The 24880-nt window shown below is 44.1% G+C and overlaps 1 protein-coding gene across 5 annotated transcripts; it reads right to left on the bottom strand.

The window, feature by feature from the left end:
• LOC106602596 (tropomodulin-1) lies at positions 1 to 24643 on the bottom strand. Of its 5 annotated transcripts, none has more exons than XM_014195326.2 (11): positions 24275 to 24643; positions 16677 to 16887; positions 14749 to 14905; positions 11765 to 11881; positions 9789 to 9878; positions 9203 to 9333; positions 8642 to 8749; positions 6644 to 6787; positions 4627 to 4771; positions 2742 to 2881; positions 1 to 2305 (listed from the first exon to the last, which is right to left on the bottom strand). In XM_014195326.2, the coding sequence occupies exons 2-11, from the start codon at positions 16800 to 16802 to the stop codon at positions 2303 to 2305; spliced, it is 1161 nt and encodes a 386-aa protein (XP_014050801.1). In that variant the 5' UTR covers positions 16803 to 16887; positions 24275 to 24643; the 3' UTR covers positions 1 to 2302. The 5 variants fall into 5 exon arrangements, with proteins under 5 accessions (XP_014050801.1, XP_014050800.1, XP_014050803.1 ...); XM_014195325.2 differs by having other exon boundaries at positions 24330 to 24643; XM_014195328.2 differs by having other exon boundaries at positions 2757 to 2881; positions 24330 to 24643.
• Between the last annotated feature and the right edge of the window lie 237 nt (positions 24644 to 24880).

The raw sequence follows: 24880 nt of genomic DNA, 5'->3' as shown, positions 1-24880 counted from the left end.
TTTCAAACCTGATTTATCCATTAACAAAAAAAAAAACAATAATGTGAACTATCTAACAAAAACATACTCAATACTCAAGCAAATACTGCAGAGAAAGAACAACAGCCAGGCTAGGGCAAGGAGAACACAGTCATATTCAGCAGTAGTTCATACTGGGATGGGTTGTTGTACACACCATAGTTGTCCCTTTTGACCATACAGTAATATACCTAATCAGTAGAGTCATGCTCTTTGAATCTGAGGGGGCACGTATCCCCCTCATCCATCCTTCATCCAATATAATATATATTGTTTATTTTACACGGATTTAATGATAGGATATTGAATTTAGTCATCAGTGCTCTCCTGACACCCCTGATACCTGGCCACATAGCAACAATACCCGAAGGAGTGTTCATTAAGGAATAATCTCATAGGACCTTACAACAGGCAGGAAAAGTCGTTTGTCTTTATGCTTTTTCTTGGGCTTTGATAGGCTATAGAGTGATGACAGTGAATTCTTAGTTTGCACACTTTTTGGGTTGCAGACATATTCAACGAAGAGCATTTCTACCAGTGTAACTGAAAAAAAGGGGAGGGGGGAATGCTGCAACTCCCTTTACTGTGTAACTCAAGTAATAATTTAACATAATCGATCATAACTTGCCATGATGACAAGTCATCACATCTGCCGGGTGTAAGTACTGATTCAGTCAACCCACCCGCATAGAGACAGCCACTAAGAGCTGGTCCTAGATCAGTTTGTCCATCTGTGACCAATACACTGGTGAACAAACTTCTATATACACTGAGTGTACAAAATATTAGGAACACCTTCCTTATGAGTTTGACCCCCTTTTGCCCTTAGAACAGCCTCAATCTGTCGGGGCATGGACTCTACAAGGTGTCGAAAGCATTCCACAGGGATGCTGGCCCATGTTGACTCCAATACTTCCCACAGTTGTGTCAAGTTGGCCGGATGTCCTTTGGGTGGGGGACCATGGATGATACACAAGGGAAACTGTTGAGCGTGAAAACCCCAGCAGCGTTGCAGTTCTTGACACACTCAAACCGGTGCACCAGGCACCTACTACCATACCCCGTTCAAAGGCACTTCAATCTTTTGTCTTGCCCATTCACCCTCTGAATGGCACACATACACTATCCACGTCTCAATTGTCTCAAGGCTTAAAAATCCTTACTTAACCTGTCTCCACCCCTTCATCTACACTGATCTGAAGTGGATTTAACAAGTGTTATCAATAAAGGATCATAGCAGATATCGACTTCATCACAAAACTGATCTAGAACCAACGCTTAGTAGCAACCTCTCTCTGTGTAAGGTTTGACTGAGAGGACTTAAACTGACTAGAGATCAGTAATACTACAGAATTTACACCATAGCGGACAAACTGATCTAGGACCAGCTTCTAGTGGCTGTCTCCATGGGGTAAGGTTGGACAAACAAACAACTTACACCCCAAAATGTTTTTAATCTGCAACAATTCCTCTGAACATAGCTTCTATGTAACCGTTATGTGCCTTTGCTTACAGACAGTGTGAGTTGCAGACTAAAAATGTATCTTATATGAACCTCACACTGAAAAACATTACGTTAAGTGGTTGCGAAATGCTGAAATACATAATGTGGTATTAACGTCATAACCAAGTTAAGTCATTTACATTTTAGTCATTTAGCAGACGCTCTTATCCAGAGCGACTAACAAGAGCAATTAGGGTGAAGTGCCTTGCTCAAGGGCACATTGGCAGATTTTTCCCCACCTAGTCGGCTCGGGGATTTGAACCAGCGACGTTTCGGTTACTGGCCCAACGCTCTTAACCGTTAGGCTACCTGTTGCCCATGGCATGTGGTACAATATACATTATGGGTGTAACACCATTTAATCTTCCACCACAACAAGTTAATCTCCAGTAAACAAACTAACAACAAAATAAATATTTTCTGTATTGGTGGGCTGCTTCTCTATGTCACAATTACCAGATATTATTACCGAAGATATCTAAACCAATATCAGTAGAAAACTGTAAAGGAAAACAATAGTACAATAGTCGATCAACTCCATGCCACAGTAGGAACAAGGTTTGCCAAAGCCCCTGACATTCGAATTGGAACGATTTCTGTCATCGTACAGGGGTCGAGGTTAGGGTTGGGGAAGCAGGGGTTGATGGGATATCTGTTGGAGGGCGTCTGGCTGAATACGGGGCTGGGCGGGGCCGGGCAGTGCTGCCGCCAGACACGGGCGGTGCTACACGCTTGTCCGACACTTGGGGAAGATGGGACCTCCTTCAAGCCTTCTCTTTCTTACTGTTGTCAGAGAAGAAAAAATAGAAATTAGACCAACTATTAAAACATATCAGTACCTTCTGTGTCTTCGGTAAAATGATGTTTTATTCAAACACAACAAACACTTGACTCAAAGGAATGGCAATGAAGGAAGAGTTTGAAGTAAGAAAAACAGTTTGAAAGAAAGCGGAAAAAACTCTCTTCCAAAGGTTTGAAAGAGGCAGTTTAAGAATAAAATAGCTCTAACTGCAAAAAGCCCTTTAGCAATCAGTCCTACAGTGAAGATCCACTTAAGAACTCAAGAGCTACTGGAGAAAGATTGCCAGATCTGCCACTGTTGGGAAGAGAAGAGATGACGAGAGATGATGAGGAGGAATGGAAGGCACAACCCAGGGAGTTGTGGGTAGAACTCAAGGAAAAGAGGCAGGAGAAGGTTGAAGAGGTAGGGCGAGGATACCACGGCTATCTTTACTTTCTTGGTCTTGGGCTTGGTGAGTTTTGGCTTGAACTTTTTACCAAATGCCCTCTCCAGTTCCGGCACGGACAGAGTGAGAGTAAAGGAACCGTCCGAGTGATGATCGGATCGGATTACCCGAGCTGCAACACAACAGATAAACAAACAAAACAGACACACACACACACTATGAGTGAAGCCCACGCACACACTTACACACATAAACCATGAGTGACTGTCGACAGATCTGACATGCATTCTCTTTCACTCGCTCTCGAAGTGAAAAAGTGTTATGATCAAATGGATGTCAACCAAGACGAGAGCGGCTCATGCACATCTTTGGTGGAAGAGTCACCGAGTAGATAGAACTGGTACCATGCTGTGTTCAAGAGAAATGTCATCGTGATGTAAAACAACCCGATGACACATTGATGTTTGTGTGCAAACTAGGTCAATCATTTCAGTTCCATGAGACTAGTACAAAGACTATCTTTTATTTTTTTTTTACAAGACCTGACATGTCTTTGATCATGTGTTTTGGACACCAAAACATGTAGCCCGATGACTCACACTAAGTTCTCTGTCGTTCGCTATAGACTTTAGTCCGAGACTGCCGTCACTGACGTCGTTTGCGGTGACGATGGGCGTTGCACTAAACAAAGTCGTCATCGATTGGATCGTCTCTAACCAATCAGATTATCAAAGACAATGATGAATTTTCAAACCGCCACTTTTACCCACCTGTGTTCTGGCTCTGGCCCAACCCATGGGTTTCTGGACCAATCAGACGGCCCCGAATGTGTTTGCATTCGGTGACGGGTCGGGGAACTACTCAGATCCAGACTCATTGCGGAGAAATAAGGAAAGTCCGAGAGCGTGGAGGGGCATAGCGTTTGGCCGGAGCAAGGAGTCTGGGTAGCCAGGCAACAACACAAGTCCCTGAATAGACCCATTTGAGTGCACAACCCAAATGGCATCCTATTCCTTATATAGTGCACTACTTTTGACCAAAGCCCTACTTTAATGGGTTAGTGAACTATAAAGGGAACTGTGTGCCACATGTGTCTAGTGTTGTCTCAGCTGTTGTGAGGGATCACACTGGGAAATCTGGGAGCGTTTCACTGCAACACCACTTCAGTTCTAGTGATGTCATCTTCCAGGAAGGGATCCAAACAGCCGAACGTTGTGATTGGCTTGGCTCCTCCCATTATTTAGTTATGTTAAACAGTGATGGTGAATTAAGATGAATTACAATGGGCTACTACAGGGTCTGGAGTTACATCTGATGCATGCGCTGCACCTTCTCCAGCAGGTTTTATTAGTTCAACGTTGTTTTGGAAAATGGAGTGGGTGGGTGGGTGGGTGGGTGGGTGAGTGAGTGAACATCTCTAAGATTGTGAGTGTCGATGGGAGAGAAACAGTGAGTATAAAAGAGAGATTTTAATCTATTGTGAGTGAGTGAGTTAGTCTTTGAACCGCAATCTCAGTCAGGTTGTTAGCATTACGGCTAGCAGAACTTCCATCTCAGCCAGGTTGTTAGCATTATGGCTAGCAGAACTTCCATCTCAGCCAGGTTGTTAGCATTAGGGCTAGCAGAACTTCCATCTCAGCCAGGTTGTTAGCATTAGGGCTAGCAGAACTGCCAGGTTGTTAGCATTAGGGCTAGCAGAACTTCCATCTCAGCCAGGTTGTTAGCATTAGGGCTAGCAGAACTTCCATCTCAGCCAGGTTGTTAGCATTAGAGCTAGCAGAACTTCCATCTCAGCCAGGTTGTTAGCATTAGGGCTAGCAGAACTTCCATCTCAGCCAGGTTGTTAGCATTAGGGCTAGCAGAACTTCCATCTCAGCCAGGTTGTTAGCATTAGGGCTAGCAGAACCATCATCTCACCCAGGTCGTTGTTGTTCATCATGGCGTTGGAGCCCCTCAGCCTGGGGCCCTGCTGGGTAAAGTGGTAGCCAAACTTCAACAACGTGGTGTTCTTCTCCAGCATGCTGGCTATCTCCATCTCCACCTTGTTACCTAGCGGCTGGCTCTGGAGGAAGACATGAAAGGGGGAGAGGAAGGGGAGAGGGGGAATCAGACCTGGGTTCAAATAGTATTTGTTTCCTTACAAATTGAGCGTTTGATTGAGCCTGTCTGCACTATCAGATTGGCAGCTTAAATAATTGGGGGAAAAACTGGACATAGAAGGAATCACCCAGTGGGTAAAACTGGTTGAAATGACGCCATTACAAACCAATTTACAACCAGACATTACATCATGTAAACCAGTGAACCTAGGTGATTTCCCAATGTCCTGTTTGAAATAACTGGTTACAATGCAGCCATTTCTGGTTGTAAAATGGAGTCATTTCAACCAGCTTATCCGCTGGGTAATGTTCATCCATGACTCAGCACAATTAATAAATGAAGGCGAAGTTGTTAGTCATGTACCTAAATATAAAACATTCCGGAATCAAAGAGATTCAGCACAGTTTATGTTAGGAAAAAATGATTCACTGGCAAGAGGTTGCCCAGCGTGGGCAAAATTGGTTGAAATGAGGTCATTGCAACAACCAGATTTCAACCGGTTTTGGCTGCAATCTGGTTAATCAGGTTGCAATGATGTCCTTTCAACTAGTTTTGCCCACTGGGAAGGAATAACGGCTACTAAGTGTTCGCACTAGCACCAATATCACACCACAATGAATTAATCGAATGAAGAGCTTTTTACAATCTGACCCTGTTGAAACAGTAGACTCAAGTGGTCCTTGTGATGTCTTATCGTAACTGGCTGGGCCGGGCACTGTGACAGCAAAAATAGGGCGATTCCTCACGAAACCAGGACAAAAAAAAATACCATGATTTCATTGGGACTTTCACGAAATGTTTTCCATAGAAAGGTCCTTTGGAGGAAGGATTGTCGACATATATTTGACATTTGTATCTTAAAGCATCATTGAGAAATAATTTGTAGAAGTTGTAATATTTGTGACATTTTGGCATTACCCAGGCCTCCTTTATATTGTCTGTCAGTAGAATGGACCCAGGCCTCCTTTACATTGTCTGTCAGTAGAATGGACCCAGGCCTCCTTTACACTGTCTGTCAGTAGAATGGACCCAGGTCTCTTTACATTGTCTGTCAGTAGAATGGACCCAGGCCTCCTTTACATTGTCTGTCAGTAGAATGGACCCAGGCCTCCTTTACATTGTCTGTCAGTAGAATGGACCCAGGCCTCCTTTACATTGTCTGTCAGTAGAATGGACCCAGGCCTCCTTTACCTTGTCTGTCAGTAGAATGGACCCAGGCCTCCTTTACATTGTCTGTCAGTAGAATGGACCCAGGCCTCCTTTACCTTGTCTGTCAGTAGAATGGACCCAGGCCTCCTTTACCTTGTCTGTCAGTAGAATGGACCCAGGCCTCCTTTACACTGTCTGTCAGTAGAATGGACCCAGGCCTCCTTTACACTGTCTGTCAGTAGAATGGACCCAGGCCTCCTTTACACTGTCTGTCAGTAGAATGGACCCAGGTCTCTTTACATTGTCTGTCAGTAGAATGGACCCAGGCCTCCTTTACACTGTCTGTCAGTAGAATGGACCCAGGCCTCCTTTACCTTGTCTGTCAGTAGAATGGACCCAGGCCTCCTTTACACTGTCTGTCAGTAGAATGGACCCATGCCTCCTTTACCTTGTCTGTCAGTAGAATGGACCCAGGCCTCCTTTACACTGCCTGTCAGTAGAATGGACCCAAGCCTCCTTTACACTGTCTGTCAGTAGAATGGACCCAGGCCTCCTTTACACTGTCTGTCAGTAGAATGGACCCAGGCCTCCTTTACACTGTCTGTCAGTAGAATGGACCCAGGCCTCCTTTACACTGTCTGTCAGTAGAATGGACCAATAACGATTGTGCTGTATTTTATTGTACCTGGTTGTCGATCTTGAGTTCCTGCAGGGTTGTGTTGGACTGCAGTGAGGCGATGAGAGCCAGGATACCCGTCCCTGTGATGAAGTTGGATTCTATGTTCAGACTCTTCAGTGTGGTGTTCCTCTTCAGCATCTCTGCCAGAGCCTGAGACACAGAGACACAGCAAATGGGGACAGTATATTTATACGGGCTATAATTAGACCCATATCTGAAATGGCATCATTTTCCCCCATCTATACTGCTAAAAAAATAAAGGGAACACTTAAACAACACAATGTAACTCCAAGTCAATCACACTTCTGTGAAATCAAACCTGTCCACTTAGGAAGCAACACTGATTGACAATACATTTCACATGCTGTTGTGCAAATGGAATAGACAACAGGTGGAAATTATAGGCAATTAGCAAGACACCCCCAATAAAGGAGTGGTTCTGCAGGTGGTAACCACAGACCACTTCTCAGTTCCTATGCTTCCTGGCTGATGATTTGGTCACTTTTGAATGCTGGCGGTGCTTTCACTCTAGTGGTAGCATGAGACGGAGTCTACAACCCACACAAGTGGCTCAGGTAGTGCAGCTGATCCAGGATGGCACATCAATGCGAGCTGTGGCAAGAAGGTTTGCTGTGTCTGTCAGCGTAGTGTCCAGAGCATGGAGGCGCTACCAGGAGACAGGCCAGTACATCAGGAGACGTGGAGGAGACCGTAGGAGAGCAACAACCCAGCAGCAGGACCGCTACCTCCGCCTTTGTGCAAGGAGGAGCAGGAGGAGCACTGCCAGAGCCCTGCAAAATGACCTCCAGCAGGCCACAAATGTGCATGTGTCTGCTCAAACGGTCAGAAACAGACTCCACGAGGGTGGTATGAGGGCCCGACGTCCACAGGTAGGGGTTGTGCTTACAGCCCAACACCGTGCAGGACGTTTGGCATTTGCCAGAGAACACCAAGATTGGCAAATTCGCCACTGGTGCCCTGTGGTCTTCACAGATGAAAGCAGGTTCACACTGAGCACATGTGACAGACGTGACAGTCTGGAGACGCCGTGGAGAACGTTCTGCTGCCTGCAACATCCTCCAGCATGACCGGTTTGGTGGTGGGTCAGTCATGGTGTGGGGTGGCATTTCTTTGGGGGGTGTGCTCGCCTCCATGTGCTCGCCAGAGGTAGCCTGACTGCCATTAGGTACCGAGATGAGATCCTCATACCCCTTGTGAGACCATATGCGGGTGCGGTTGCCCCTGGGTTCCTCCTAATGCAAGACAATGCTAGACCTCATGTGGCTGGAGTGTGTCAGCAGTTCCTGCAAGAGGAAGGCATTGATGCTATGGACTGGCCCGCCCGTTCCCCAGACCTGAATCCAATTGAGCACATCTGGGACATCATGTCTCGCTCCATCCACCAACGCCACGTTGCACCACAGACTGTCCAGGAGTTGGCGGATGCTTTAGTCCAGGTCTGGGAGGAGATCCCTCAGGAGACCATCCGCCACCTCATCAGGAGCATGCCCAGGTGTTGTAGGGAGGTCATACAGGCACGTGGAGGCCACACACACTACTGGGCCTCATTTTGACTTGTTTTAAGGACATTACATCAAAGTTTGATCAGCCTGTAGTGTGGTTTTCCACATTAATTTTGAGTGTGACTCCAAATCCAGACCTCCATGGGTTGATAAATTGGATTTCCATTGATTATTTTTGTGTGATTTTGTTGTCAGCACATTCAACTTTGTAAAGATAAAAGTATTTAATAAGATTATTTCATTCATTCAGATCTAGGATGTGTTATTTTAGTGTTCCCTTTATTTTTTTGAGCAGTGTATATTTCTGACCAGGCCACAGGCCCAGGTATCAAGGCCATGGGAGGTCATTTAAAAAAAACTGAATTTCCAGATGGAGATGACTTCAAATGAAGACTTGGAGACGTGTACATTCACATCGTCTGATGTAACTGTTACAGTTTGTGTGTAGGGGATTTGTTCCAGACATAGCAGCAATACTCACAAAGGCTACGGGATCATTACTCCTCGTTCCCACGATGCTGAAGCGTTCCACTGCAGTGTTCTCCGTCAGGGCGTCTGCATAGGCCTTCAGCGTCTTCACTGGAATGTTCTGGAACACAAGAGGCAGTACTTCAAATCAATAAAGCCCCACACACACGCTACTGTTTAAACCGGACTACAAATGCATTTGAAAAGACTGTAGAATAATCTAAATCAAATGTTGACTCCAGAGTAGAGGTTTGCCCTGACCTCTTGAAGTCAGACTGAGAATAGTGTGGTACATGTGTGTCTCCTACGGGGGTCCCGTGTGGCTCGGTTGGTAGAGCATGGCGCTTGCAATGCCAGGGTTGCGGGTTCGATTCCCACGGGGGGGGGGACCAGTACAAAAAAAAGTTGGAAGATATATGCACTAACTACTGTAAATCGCTCGGGATAAGAGCGTCTGCTAAATGACTAAAGACAACAACAACAAAAATGTACAAATGTTTATGGTAGGAGGAGATAATGGCATCATATGAATCAATTACACTGACTGTGCATGTGAATCAAGATAATGTAGCACCTTGATGTTGTTGAGGTTGACCTCCAGCAGGTCAGGGTCGTTCCTCTGCATCCTCAGCAGTGTCTCCTCCACGTCAGTAGAGTTGGGCTGCTCATCAGGCACAGGCTTATACTGAGTACACTGGATAATACCTATAGGAAAATATGTTAGTAACAATACCTACATCATGTAAATCAGTAATAACAATGGCACTCTAGGTGTTGAAAGAAAAATAATTATTTGCAGCACTTAGTGTGTTTGGCTGAACCAGCATGACTTTAAATTATATTATTTACGTCAGAAAGGTTGCAACGGAGGATTGTAACAGGAACATTTTGTCCAGTTCTCTTTGGACCTTTGACGTTGGTTCTGTTCGTGTTTTATTTTTAACTTCCCTGAACTGTCTGAAACACGTACGCTTTGGTGCCACTCTTTCTCAAATCCACTTGAAAAACAAAACCCTAATAAGTACAATACATGGTAGGATAAACAGATGAATCATCGTTAAAACGATGCCTGAAAACTTTGGCACTTACAGGAGGGACACGGACACACGCACGCACACACACACACACACACACACACACACACACACACACTTACTTACTGTTAAGGCCTTGTTTGTTGACTATATTGCTGCTGGCCAAAGCCTCGTAGTACTGCTGGTTACTCATCAGAGTGTGCATTCCCAAAATGGCTGGAGGGAGGGAAGAGATGGAGAGATGGACAAAAGGCGCGAGAGAGAGAGAGAGAACGGGAAAGAAAAATGAAGTGAGAGATGTGGAGAGAGAAGGAGGGAGAGATGGAGTGAGAGAGAGAGAGAAAAATAAAGTAGAGAGAAACAAAGGAGAGAGAGAGAGAGAGAGAGAGGGGAGGGGGGACAGAGACAGGGAGAGAGAGTATACATTGTGTCAAATGACGTGAACACTGAAGGATAAACACCGAAGAGTTGACGTGGGTGTGAGTGCCAACGCGCTCCTTAGTTCAGCACATTATGTTTACTTGGCTAAGACAGCAGACAGGACACCCACAAGTGGGCCTTGAGAGCTGCCTTGTTCAAACTCGCAAACATCCAAGCCAAACTATCGGCTCGCAAAACATCTCACACACAGCAAAAGATAGTCGTCCCTGTCATAGCCAGACATACAAGAGAACAACACTTGCGTCGATGCCAGCGTCTGCAAGTCATTATTAAATACATTGTTGAAATAGCATGCGTCACTGTTGCAGACGTCACACAATGCAGACATTATTCTCCCTGTCTTGGATGTCCTCTGCTGCCACAGTTAGAACGGGCTCTATGAATTGCAGGAACATGCTTGACTAGTCAATATGTTCTTGATTATCGCAAAGATCCCTGTTTTAGCTTTCATTTTAATCTTAGTTTGAAATGTTTTATCTTTGCCCCCCCCCTCTCTTTTGCTGTACAGAGTCCTTGGGTTTTTGAAAAGCGCTTTAAATCAAATGTATTATTAGTAGTAGCAGTAGTTTTATCTTGTGTCCGGTTTGATGGGAAAACTCAAATAAAATGTGCTTTCTGGACCACCGTAGATGACTTGGAGCCAGTACAAATGAACAAATGAGAGTGAAAAGATAGTAGTTCAGCAGAAAAGCAACGGAAAAAAGAGCAAGTGTATTATTTTCATCTGTCAGTATGATAGAGAGTGTGAGAACAGTTAGTTATCTTTGAGATAAACAACGGAGAACGAGCGGTCCATTTTAAGCAGCCGTGAAGAGTTAGTTGGTAACTCATCATGAGGAGGCTGTGGATTAATTACAAACCATTGGAAATGTCTGGGAGGACCAAAACAAACGCTGGCAAGCAAACCACTTGTCACTAATTAACACTAACACTTAGTGAAGCGGAGAGAGAAATACAGGCAATATAATGTGCAGCTAGTGTTAGGGCCCGGGACGATTGCAATATATGAACCAGTAGCACCGAGGCAAAAATGAAAACACGAAGCATTCCAAACTCTTTGGTCCTTTAAAAACCTGCTGTATATAACATTTGATGTGCTATAGCTTGGAAAATAAATACATGTGACTCTGGATAACAACATAATGAGGTTTGTTTCCAACATCAGGTCTGTCTTCCTAAAGAAGTTAAATTCGCTTCGTGTTTCGTTTCCTTGCCACGATACTAACGACTACTGCTGTCGTCCCGGCCCTAGCTAGTGTGTGGGCTGGTAAATACCGCGGCTGCTTGTCATGAAGCCCAGAGCGAGGGCAACCATGGTGTCCAACAGCAGTGAGGAGCAGTAATGGAAGGGGTGATGACGATGACAGGATATGGAGGGAACAGGGAGAAGGAGGAGAAGAAGGGTGGGATCACTAGACGAGATAGAGGAGAGTTAGAGAGGAAAGGAGGAAGTTACTGACGGAGGAGTGAACAGTGAAGCTGATTTAGTGTCCGTGATCGTTCGAAAGTGACTGTTTAGTTAGCATGGATTTAAACTTATTAGCTGAAGAAGGTGAATAGACTGAAAATAAAACAGGAACGGTGATAGCAGAAAAAAAATGGCAAAAAGGGATCTGTCTGTCTGTAAATGTGTGTGCACGTGAAGGTGCATGACTTTCTACCGGCAATGTCGCAGATCTCAGCGTCGCTGGCGTTGGCCAGTGCTTCCTCCAGCTCTGGCTCCAGAGTTACATTCTCCATGATGGGGTCCACCACCTTCTTAGGTATAAAGACTTTACCTGGAAGGTAGAGGACAATCATTAACACAGTACATGCCACTATTCATCTCCACCCGGGACAGCCAGAAGAGGACTGGACACATCTCAGAGCCTGGTTCCGCTCTAGGTTTCTCCCTAGGTTCCTGCCTTTCTAGGGAGTTTTTCCTAGCCACCGTGCTTCTACATCTGCATTGCTTGCTGTTTGGGGGTATGGGCCGGGTATTTGGAAAGCACTTTATGACAGCTGTTCATGTAAAAAGGGCTTTATAAAATACATTTGATTGATTTGATATATTTATTACTACCTCTATTCTTACTAGTCCGACTACTACCATCCTACTACTATACCAGCTTGTTTCTAATTCCATTTTTAATTGGTAATTTGACTGCAGGAAAGCAGAAACATCAATGCCCCGATAGTAAAATAGACTTATCATTACCCAATAGTAGCCAACTACCATTATACAGTGAACATGACCGTACGCTCTGTGAGGAAATCTTCCATTTTGTTTCCATCTACGTTACACCGACTGACAACGGAAAATACAAGGCTGATATGCAAAATCACATTACGTCGTCGGGCGCTTTTCTTATCGTCACTCAGAGTGAGCTGTAAAAAGCCAGGCAGCCTGTTGGGAGCAGATGGGGGCGAAGACCTTCTCGAGTTTTACCCAGCCGCGTCTGACATGTAGCGCCCCGCGTCACGCCGCCCCGGCCTCAGAACACCGGAACAGGATTATGTGAATGAACACTGAGGGGAGGAAGGCTGCAGTGACAGGCTGTGTGTGCGATCCAATTATCGACCGTTCTCCCAAAGTTTGCAGACTGTGCACTTGTCTTACACACTCCCTGTCATGGAAGGAATCGTTGGCTGGAGGGAGTTGATCCATAACGGGAAGTGTGCAAGTGCAGACTTTGGGATAAGAGAGTTGGAACGTAGCCACAGTCCACCGTTAGATCAGGGGCCATATGTATCTGATGTAGGATCAGGTTCTTCCCTGTCCATGTAATCATACTCATTTGGATCTAAACTGCTAAACTGATCATAGATCAGCACTCCTATTCTGAGACACTTTATGAATACAAGGTCTGAGGTCTTACTCATATCAGTCACAGGTCCAGGATCAGCTATAGCAGCGTCCGTCCTGCTGGCCTTGACTGTAGCCTGGATGATCTGTTCTGGGGTCTGTGGAACCAATGGAACCAGTGGAGCCGTTCCAAATTCCAGCTGGAAAGTCACCTCACCTTCAGGCTAGCTGCTGGGTGCCAGGATGTAGCAGGATGTTCGTCTCTGTGGTTGGTCGGTACCTGTCACCCATCAGGCTTAGCTGAGACACAGTGCTTGCTTGAGTGTTTGAGATCGACTGCACAGAATCAGTGATCTACAAATCACCTTGCATCCCAAATAATACTCCTCATGTGATCAAGATTAGAGATTCCGGGCCTTACCTCGCTAAAACTGATCCCCCCAGACTGTACGCTGTCTGGCGGACACACAGAGAGACAGGATGATACCCAGCAGGCTACATCTACACCTGAGTGGATCTGGGATGAGTCAGCTGGCACCAGGCCCTGCTTTCTACCTGGATATGTCCAGATATAAGGAAGGACGAACTGGAGGACTCTGTTGCGGCTGGCCCAGTTTCCCAGAACCAGACTGTCTGAGATCAAAGTTGGTCTGATAGGTAGGCAGACTCAGCTCAGGCAGTTTTGTAGCTGGATATGTCCAGGCAGATGCAAGAACAGATGAACCCGCATACAAACTGGGTGGCGACTGGGTCCAGTTTCCTGGAACTAGCTATTGTCTGAGACCACTGATTGGTCCTGATGGATGTAGGACTTTAGGCCTTTATTTACATGGCTGTAATGTTCTGAAACTATTAGTATCTCGGCACGCTGACAGTAGGGTTCACCTCACAAGGTTATTATCACAGCTTGCATGTCCCTGGCCACGGTCCATGTTGGCCTCCAGCCACTTCTCCTAGCCAAGCTAGACCCTATCTCCTATCCCTTCTGTGTTCATAGATCTGACAGGATTTCATGTAAACAATATTTAACCCTTATTTTACCAGGTAAGTTGACTGAGAACACATTCTCATTTACAGCAACAACCTGGGGAATAGTTACAGGGGAGAAGAGGGGGGATGAATGAGCCAGTTGTAAGCTGGGAATGATTAGGTGACCTTGATGGTATGAGGGCCAGATTGGTAATTTAGCCAGGACACCGGGGTTAACACCCCTACTTTTATGATAAGTGCCATGGGATCTTCAGTGACCACAGAGCGTCAGGACACCCGTTTAACGTCCCATCCGACAGACAGCACCCTACACAGGGCAATGTCCCCAATCACTGCCCTGGGGAATTGGGATGTTTTTTTTAGACCAGGAAAGTAAATATTGCCTCCTACTGGCCCTCCAACACCACTTCCAGCAGCATCTGGTCTCCCGTCTAGGGACCAACGTTGCTTAGCTTCAGAAGCAAGCCAACAGTGGGATGCAGGGTGGTATGCTGCAGGTCGATAGGGGGATGGATACACCCCACAAGTGGAGATTATGCCATATTGATAACACCTATCTGGTGACACCTAAGAACCAAAATGGAACTGGGCTCCTACCACACTTCTCAATGAGGAAAGATGGAATTTTAGATTACTTCCTTGACTGAATTGAAATAGAACTGACCCCAACCCTGGTTGGGGGTTGGCACAGCACAGCTTTACGTCATTGCTCAGATCAGATCTAACAGGGTCCTACCTCTCTTCTCTCCAGTGAAGCACAGGCCTATAGTGGTATTCTATCCTGCTGGGAACTGCGGTCCTACCTATCTACTCTCCAGTGAAGCACAGGCCTATAGTGGTATTCTATCTTGCTGGGAACTGCGGTCCTACCTCGCTTCTCTCCAGTGAACGGAACCAGGTCCTCCTTGTCAGGGTGTTCCTTGGCCTGCTTCTCCAGGTGGGCTACCAGGTTCTCTCTCTGGAAGGTTCCGGTCGGCGCCTTCTTGGTCTGATCCTTCTGCCTCATCCCGGCCGGCAATAGGGCATTCTAAAGACAGGAAGGATTTATCATTGGCCGATAATGCTAACAACGGGTTGCACTTCCACTAGGTAAGAGGGTATTCTAACCACAGGGAAGGATTGTCATTGGCCAATAATGATCGCAATGGGTGGGATTGCACTTGTTTATACACTCCATTTTTCATCCACTCTCGTGGGATAGCCGAACGTAACAGTGAAAGGACACACACACCATCACTAACTGTGTTAAAATAACACTAACAGAAATAACAAAGGCAGTTCCCAGACCCAGATAGCTATTCTTAGACCGCAGCGCGTTAAACCAGGTCCATATTATAGCGATAGACCGATATCTTGTCTTAGCTTTCAGCACCTACAGTACACTGGCCACTTACAGACAGCGTAGTATTTATACCTGATTTATTTATACCTGTAGTATTTATACCTGTATTATTTATACCTGTATTATTTATACCTGTAGTATTTATACCTGTATTATTTATACCTGTAGTATTTATGCCTGTATTATTTATACCTGTATTATTTATACCTGTATTATTTATACCTGTAGTATTTATACCTGACATATCAGTTTAACTCTGGCTCTGTGGGAGATCTGGATGATATCGTCAAAAGTCAAGGAAAGACGACAAGCACCACTAGAGAGAGAACACACACACACACACACACACACACACACACACACACTCCCCCATTCATCTAAGCCTGGGCTGGCTCTCCTGGTATTGTAAGCGTCCAGACTTGATGTGAGCCGTCGACCATTCATCATAACCCTATTACAGCTTGTGTCAACACCTCGACGGAAGAGCTACTTATGAATAAAGATGAAGTCAAGCACCGCCGCATCACACAGTATTATAAATATATGATAGGCATAACTTAACATATATTATAAATAACAGATGAGGTCTACACTCTGAGAGGTTGCTGTTTTTCTCAACTTTCACTGGGAAGTTGGTTTTGGAAGTTGGTTTGAGGATCACTGCACGGTTTAGACCAAGAACTGCATATTTGAATTGAATATACAGGGATACGATATATAGGCTTATTTATGATATCAACGTGATATGACAGGTTAATATGTTCGTGCCCTATGAGAATGTCAAAAGGTAAAAAAAATAAAATAAATGTAAGTAATGAAATCTGATATCAATCTGACCGACTTGGGCTACGTCGTCATCCAACAACGCCTCCAGCTGAGATCTACTGACTAAGTTGGTTTGCGTATCATTTGTCAGTCTTAGTCTGTGGGAGAATCTCCATTGCAAATTCCTCACGTCCTCGCCTCCTTCTTAAAACCCATTGGATGAGAAAGCCAGGGGTCCCGTCCCTCAGACCATCTCCTCCAATGGGTTTTGAGGAGGTGAGGCGAGAGGACGCAATTGAGATTCTCCACGTCTCTCAGATGTCAACCCTAATGCGTATAAAGTGAGCTACTTTAAACCAGGGCTCTGGTACACCTGTAAACCTTAATATCTGAGCGTTATACCATGATCTATTGCATAGAGGGTTGCATGTTTGAGTTAAGGATCCTTTTATAGTCCTAGATTTGTTTTACGTCATAGCGTGATTTAATGCACTGTTCTGCTACCGACCTCTCATCTCTGTTGAGCTCGTAAAAAAGAAATGTTTTAGATTGCGTTGGGATCGACCTCCTAGCTCCAGATAACCAAGACACACACACACACACACACACACACACACACACACACACACACACACACACACACACACACACACACACACACACACCAAGACGATCAGAGTTTTAGACTTACGTCGGGATCTAACTCCTCCAGCTCATCCTCCAGCCTCTGTAGCTCTTCCTCTGAGAGTTTCTTCAGCAGTTCATCCTCGTCCACGTCCCTGTAGTTCACTACTTCCTTCTTAAAGGAGGTGGACATGGCGGCGCAATAGAATCCCAGCGACTCCCCCCAAAAATGTAATAAAAAGGCAACTAAGTGCCCAGCGATGTTTTCAAAAGGAAGTCTGCAAGAACGTGGACGACAAAAACAAATGGGACGAGGTTTAGTCAATATTGTTTGATTGGTAAACCAGCTGGTTCCTAAATTAGTTCTACTGTACATCCAGTTAGACCTGAGTCATAAGGTAGACCTAATGTACATCCAGTTAGGCCTACTAACTGAGTCATAAGGTAGACCTACTGTATATCCAGTTAGACCTGAGTCATAAGGTAGACCTACTGTACATCCAGTTAGGCCTACTAACTGAGTCATAAGGTAGACCTACTGTACATCCAGTTAGACCTACTAGCTGAGTCATAAGGTAGACCTACTGTGCATCCAGTTAGGCCTACTAGCTGAGTCATAAGGTAGACCTACTGTACATCCAGTTAGACCTACTAACTGAGTCATAAGGTAGACCAACTGTACATCCAGTTACGCCTACTAACTGAGTCATAAGGTAGACCTACTGTACATCCAGTTAGACCTACTAACAGTCATAAGGTAGACCTACTGTACATCCAGTTAGACCTACTAACTGAGTCATAAGGTAGACCTACTGTACATCCAGTTAGACCTACTAACTGAGTCATAAGGTAGACCTACTGTACATCTAGTTAGACCTACTAGCTGAGTCATAAGGTAGACCTACTGTACATCTAGTTAGACCTACTAACTGAGTCATAAAGTAGACCTACTGTACATCCAGTTAGGCCTATTAACTGAGTCACAAGGTAGACCTACTGTGCATCCAGTTGCACCTACTAGCTGAGTCATAAAGTAGACCTACTGTACATCCAGTTAGGCCTATTAACTGAGTCATAAGGTAGACCTACTGTATATCTAGTTAGACCTACTAGCTGAGTCATAAGGCAGACCTACTGTACATCCAGTTAGACCTACTAACAGTCATAAGGTAGACCTTCTGTACATCCAGTTAGACCTACTAACTGAGTCAAAAGGAGACCTACTGTACATCCAGTTAGACCTACTAACTGAGTCATAAGGTAGACCTACTGTACATCCAGTTAGACCTACTAACTGAGTCAAAAGGAGACCTACTGTACATCCAGTTAGACCTACTAACTGAGTCATAAGGTAGACCTACTGTACATCCAGTTAGGCCTACTAACTGAGTCATAAGGTAGACCTACTGTATATTCAGTTAGACCTGAGTCATAAGGTAGACCTACTGTACATCCAGTTAGACCTACTAGCTGAGTCAAAAGGGAGACCTACTGTACATCCAGTTAGACCTACTAGCTGAGTCATAAGGGAGACCTACTGTACATCCAGTTGGACCTACTAGCTGAGTCATAAGGTAGACCTACTGTACATCCAGTTAGACCTACTAGCTGAGTCATAAGGTAGACCTACTGTACATCTAGTTAGACCTACTAGCTGAGTCATAAGGTAGACCTACTGTACATCTAGTTAGACCTACTAACTGAGTCATAAGGCAGACCTACTGTACATCCAGTTAGACCTAACTGAGTCATAAGGTAGACCCACTGTACATCCAGTTAGACCTAACTGAGTCATAAGGTAGACCTACTGTACATCCAGTTAGACCTACTAGCTGAGTCATAAGGTAGACCTACTGTACATCCAGTTAGACCTACTAACTGAGCCATAAGGCAGACCTACTGTACATCCAGTTAGACCTAACTGAGTCATAAGGTAGACCTACTGTACATCCAGTTAGACCTAACTGAGTCATAAGGTAGACCTACTGTACATCCAGTTAGACCTACTAACTGAGTCATAAGGTAGACCTACTGTACATCCAGTTAGACCTACTAGCTGAGTCATAAGGTAGACCTATTGTATGTCCAGTTAGACCGACTAACTGAGTCATAAGGTAGACCTACTGCACATCCAGTTAGACCTACTAGCTGAGTCATAAGGTAGACCTACTGTATATTCAGTTAGACCTGAGTCATAAGGTAGACCTACTGTACATCCAGTTAGACCTACTAGCTGAGTCATAAGGTAGACCTACTGTACATCCAGTTGGACCTACTAGCTGAGTCATATGGTAGACCTACTGTATATCCAGTTAGACCTACTAGCTGAGTCATAAGGTACACCTACTAGCTGAGTCATAAGGCAGACCTACTGTACATCCAGTTAGACCTACTAGCTGAGTCATAAGGTAGACCTACTGCATATCCAGTTAGACCTGAGTCATAAGGTAGACCTACTGTACATCCAGTTAGACCTACTAGCTGAGTCATAAGGTAGACCTACTACATATCCAGTTAGACCTAACTGAGTCATAAGGTAGACCTACTGTACATCCAGTTTACCTACTAGCTGACTCATAAGGCAGACCAACCAGCAAAATCCAAACACCACATCTATCCAAGAAATTAGAGATTAGAGATTATTGGTAAACACCAATAACGTGATGTGTTGGATAAACACTGAAAAGTGGGCCCTTGACTCACAGAAACTAACTTGTGTTGCTTAACGGTCTGGAATGTCCAGAGATGTTTGTACCTGGTGCCATTAAAAGTTGTAAAAAATGTATTAAGAATGCTGTTTGCAGGTCCAACAACACTTCAGCCAAATACCTTAAGGCAGAGTTTTTTTCCCAAATGCTGGGTGGGGTCGGATCCTACTTGTGGGTTGTGTCCCAAGCCCAGAGCACGGCTAGAAACATCCCTTACCCTCCAATGTTTGCAGATCTGTAAGGTTTAATCAATATAGCGGAAGCTTCACCACCACATTGCTTAGGCCCTATACCTACCGAGACAATTCAGATCTGCAAACATCAGAGGGTTAAGCACAGGGGAGGGGGGGCAAATTGGGACAGGCTTGATGGGTCACATAAAAAAAAAATGCTACAATCTTCATTTGGGTCAAAAGAAACATTTGGGAACCATTGCTGTTGTACTTAACTTCTGACAGTAGTCTACTTGGCTTTACAACAACAACAAAAAAACTAACTTTCGGTGGGGATCACGACATGTGTCATGACCCCAAAAAATATTTTGAAACCACTGCTTTAAGAAGATAGGCCTACAGCACTTTTCTTTCAACAAGGGTGTATTCATTACGTCTTGAAACGGAAACCGTATACCGTTTAAGAAGCAAACAGAACAAAAAACGGGGAATGACCTCCCTGAATTTGTCCAATAGAAACTCATTTTCGTTGCAAAACGTTTTCCATTTGGAGTAAACGGTTTCTGTTACAAAACGTTTTGCAATAGAACTGGCGTAATGAAGCCTGGCCTGCCTCCTAAACCCTGATGGGGAACAGCTGATGAAAACAGCTCCCCTGTCACTCCCAGTCCGCTGGGAAACAGGAACATATTTATAGAGAGGCCTGGTTTCTGCTGTAACAATGTTGTAACAATGTTGTAACAATGCACAATTATGAACACAATGATGGTGTCTCGTAGTTTCCTAGCACATGGTTATCGAACTACATTACATACACTTAGGCTGGAGTCATTAAAACTCGTTTTTCAACCACTCCACAAACTTCTTGTTATTAAACTATAGTTGTGGCAAGTCGGTTAGGACATCCACTTTGTGCATGACACAAGTAATTTGTCCAATGATTGTTTACAGATTATTTCACTTATCATTCACTGTATCACAATTCAGTGGGTCAGAAGTTACATACACTAAGTTGACTGTGCCTTTAAAGAGCTTGGAAAATTCCCGAAAATTATGTCATGGCTTTAGAAGCTTCTGATAGGCTAATTCACATCATTTGAGTCAATTGGAGGTGTACCTGTGGATGTATTTCAAGGCCTACCTTCAAACTCAGTGCTTCTTTGCTTGACATCATGGGAAAATCAAAAGAAATCAGCCAAGACCTCAGATAAAAAATTGTAGACCTCCACAAGTCTGGTTCATCCTTGGGAGCAATTTCCAAATGCCTGAAGGTACCACGTTCATCTGTATAAACAATAGTACGCAAGTATAAACACCAATGGACCACGCAGCCGTCATACTGCTCAGGAAGGAGATGCGTTCTGTGTCCTATAGATGAATGTACTTTGTTGCGAAATGTGCAAATCAATCCCAGAACAACAGCAAAGGACCTTGTGAAGATGCTGGAGGAAACACGTACAAAAGTATCTATATCCACAGTAAAACGAGTCCTATATCAACATAACCTGAAAGTCTGCTCTACAAGGAAGAAGCCACTTCTCCAAAACCGCCATAAAAAAGACAGACTACAGTTTGCAACTGCACATGGGGACAAAGATCGTACTTCTTGGAGAAATGTCCTCTGGTCTGAGGAAACAAAAATAGAACTGTTTGGCCATAATGACCATCGTTATGTTTGGAGGAAAAAGGGGGATGCTTGCAAGCCGAAGAACACCATCCCAACCGTGAAGCTCAGGGGTGGCAGCATCATGTTGTGGGGGTTCTTTGCTGCAGAAGGGACTGGTGCACTTCACAAAATAGATGGCATCATGAGGAAGGGAAATGATGTGGATAAATTGAAGCAACATCTCAAGACATCAGTCAGGAAGTTGAAGCTTGGTCGCAAATGGGTCTTCCAAATGGACAATGACCCCAAGCATACTTCCAAAGTTGTAGCAAAATGGCTTAAGGACAACAAAGTCAAGGTATTGGAGTGGCCATAACAAAGCCCTGACCTCAATCCTACAGTGGGGCAAAAAAGTATTTAGTCAGCCACCAATTGTGCAAGTTCTCCCACTTAAAAAGATGAGAGGCCTGTAATTTTCATCATAGGTACATGTCAACTATGACAGACAAAATGAGAAAAAACAATCCAGAAAATCACGTAGGATTTTTAATGAATTTATTTGCAAATTATGGTGGAAAATAAGTATTTGGTCACCTACAAACAAGCAAGATTTCTTGCTCTCACAGACCTGTAACAACTTCTTTAAGAGGCTCCGATAGTCCTCCACTCGTTACCTGTATTAATGGCACCTGTTTGAACTTGTTATCAGTATAAAAGACACCTGTCCACAACCTCAAACAGTCACACTCCAAACTCCACTATGGCCAAGACCAAAGAGCTGTCAAAGGACACCAGAAACAAAATTGTAGACCTGCACCAGGCTGGGAAGACTGAATCTGCAATAGGTAAGCAGCTTGGTTTGAAGAAATCAACTGTGGGAGCAATTATTAGGAAATGGAAGACATACAAGACCACTGATAATCTCCCTCGATCTGGGGCTCCACGCAAGATCTCACCCCGTGGGGTCAAAATGATCACAAGAACGGTGAGCAAAAATCCCAGAACCACACAGGGGGACCTAGTGAATGACCTGCAGAGAGCTGGGACCAAAGTAACAAAGCCTACCATCAGTAACACACTACGCCGCCAGGGACTCAAATCCTGCAGTGCCAGACGTGTCCCCCTGCTTAAGCCAGTACATGTCCAGGCCCGTCTGAAGTTTGCTAGAGAGCATTTGGATGATCCAGAAGAGGATTGGGAGAATGTCATATGGTCAGATGAAACCAAAATATAACTTTTTGGTAAAAACTAAACTCGTTGTGTTTGGAGGACAAAGAGTTGCATCCAAAGAACACCATACCTACTGTGAAGCATGGGGGTGGAAACATCATGCTTTGGGGCTGTTTTTCTGCAAAGGGACCAGGACGACTGATCCGTGTAAAGGAAAGAATGAATGGGGCCATGTATCGTGAGATTTTGAGTGAAAACCTCCTTCCATCAGCAAGGGCATTGAAGATGAAACGTGGCTGGGTCTTTCAGCATGAAAATGATCCCAAACACACCGCCCGGGCAACGAAGGAGTGGCTTCAAAAGAAGCATTTCAAGGTCCTGGAGTGGCCTAGCCAGTCTCCAGATCTCAACCCCATAGAAAATCTTTGGAGGGAGTTGAAAGTCCGTGTTGCCCAGCGACAGCCCCAAAACGTCACTGCTCTAGAGGAGATCTGCATGGAGGAATGGGCCAAAATACCAGCAACAGTGTGTGAAAACCTTGTGAAGACTTACAGAAAACGTTTGACCTGTGTCATTGCCAACAAAGGGTATATAACAAAGTATCGAGATAAACTTTTGTTATTGACCAAATACTTATTTTCCACCATAATTTGCAAATAAATTCATTAAAAATCCTACAATGTGATTTTCTGGATTTTTTTTTCTTCTCATTTTGTCTGTCATAGTTGAAGTGTACCTATGATGAAAATTACAGGCCTCTCATCTTTTTAAGTGGGAGAACTTACACAATTGGTGGCTGACTAAATACTTTTTTGCCCCACTGTATATAAAATTTATGGGCAGAACTGAAAAAGCGTGTGCGAGCAAGGAGGCCTACAAACCTGACTCAGTTACACGAGCTCTGTCAGGAGGAATGGGCCAAAATGATCCCAACTTATTGTGAGAAGCTTGTGGAAGGCTACCCGAAACGTTTGACCCAAGTTAAACAATTTAAAGGCAATGCTACCAAATACACTCAATTAGTATGTAAACTTCTGACCCAACGGGAATGTGATAGAAATAAAAGCTGAAATAAATCACTCTACGATTATTCTGACATTCCACATTCTTAGAATGTAGTGGTGATCCTAACTGACTTAAGACAGGGAATTCTTACTAGGATTAAATGTCAGGAATTGTGAAAAACTGAGTTTAAATGTATTTGGCTAAGGTGTATGTAAACATGACTTCAACTGTATATTTAAGTCATTTAGCAGAGGATCTTATCCAGAGCAACTTAGTGCACTCATCTTAAGGTAGCTAGGTAAGTCAACCACATACAATAAGTACTACTTACTTACACATACAGCACACATTGTAAGACATTTGGCTAATACAAGTTACATTCAAGAGCTCTACACTTGTTGCTGATCTAGGCCTAAAACCTAAATCTATCGAAAAATGCCTGAATTGACAATCTTTCAAGTCATTTAAAGTTCCCATTTGATCGAATATAATAATATTTGTTATGTTAACTGCAATGTTATACTATATTTGGCAAGAAAGGAGGAGTTGGGAGATAAGTTAATGTTTAGAACGCTTGTAATTGTCCCTATCAGTCTCTGGAGTTGATATAAAGCAGGCCAGGCAGCAAAATAAGGTGAAAGGTTTTTGTTATGGGGTAGTAGGCCTGCAATATGTTGGTATTATTTTAAAATGAAGTACACTTCGATTTTGCTTTTACAAGCCCTAGGTTAACAAGATAGGTGGGGAATTTATACAGCTGTTGGTCATTCATAGGCAGATTCGATGACAGGTGAAAATGCGAAGAATGCATAACTTTGCATTATGAATACTAAAATGAATACATTGTTCTTTCAAAGTAAAACAATACTTTAGTTTTTTTTCCCACACTTCGAGTGAACACCAGTTACTTTGAAGCTTCAGTCTGGGTTAAATCATGGGATATGGCAAAAGTTGTTTATATGCAAATTATTAGTTAAATGTTGTATAAGTACTACTTACTTACACATATTGTTAAGGACTTTTCCTCTAGAACAAGGAGTTATTTCATAAGCACGTACCTCCTCCACTGCTTATCCGGGCTATTTATAGCGAACGGGTCCCGCTTTGTGACAGCTGAATACTTTGACCAGATATGGATTCTTTTCGGGCCAGTCGAGTCACACTAAAGAGTCGCTTCAAACAAGATAAGTAAAGTACCGCGCAACCAAGCGAAAAAAAGTTGGGAATCCGCACGGATATCCTCGAATGTTGTCAACCGCAGCCGAGTTGAAATCCTTAACTTTGCTTTCAACTCGTCTTTCAGTGGTTGGCGTAATGTAATACAACACTCCCACAAAGGCAAAGTGAACTCTCCGACCGCTACTCCTCCTCACCCGGCGCTGCCAGTCAAGTGATGTCACACACTTGTTCTCCAGGCAAGTGCGCTACATGGCCATCAAATGATACAAGCGCCATTTACAATACCAGTAGTAGACATTACCGGTGCATCAGAACAGCAGCAAAAACAGTGCGTTTTCATCGTAAAGAATAAAAACCTTTGTTTTTGAATACCATTTCGTATATTGTTTTAATTGAACTAAATTCATAACAGAACTCTTCTTTCATATTC

Source organism: Salmo salar, chromosome ssa04 (assembly GCF_905237065.1).
Source record: "Salmo salar chromosome ssa04, Ssal_v3.1, whole genome shotgun sequence".
NCBI classification, from domain to species: Eukaryota; Metazoa; Chordata; class Actinopteri; order Salmoniformes; family Salmonidae; genus Salmo; species Salmo salar.
This window is presented reverse-complemented; position numbering and strand designations above follow the sequence as displayed.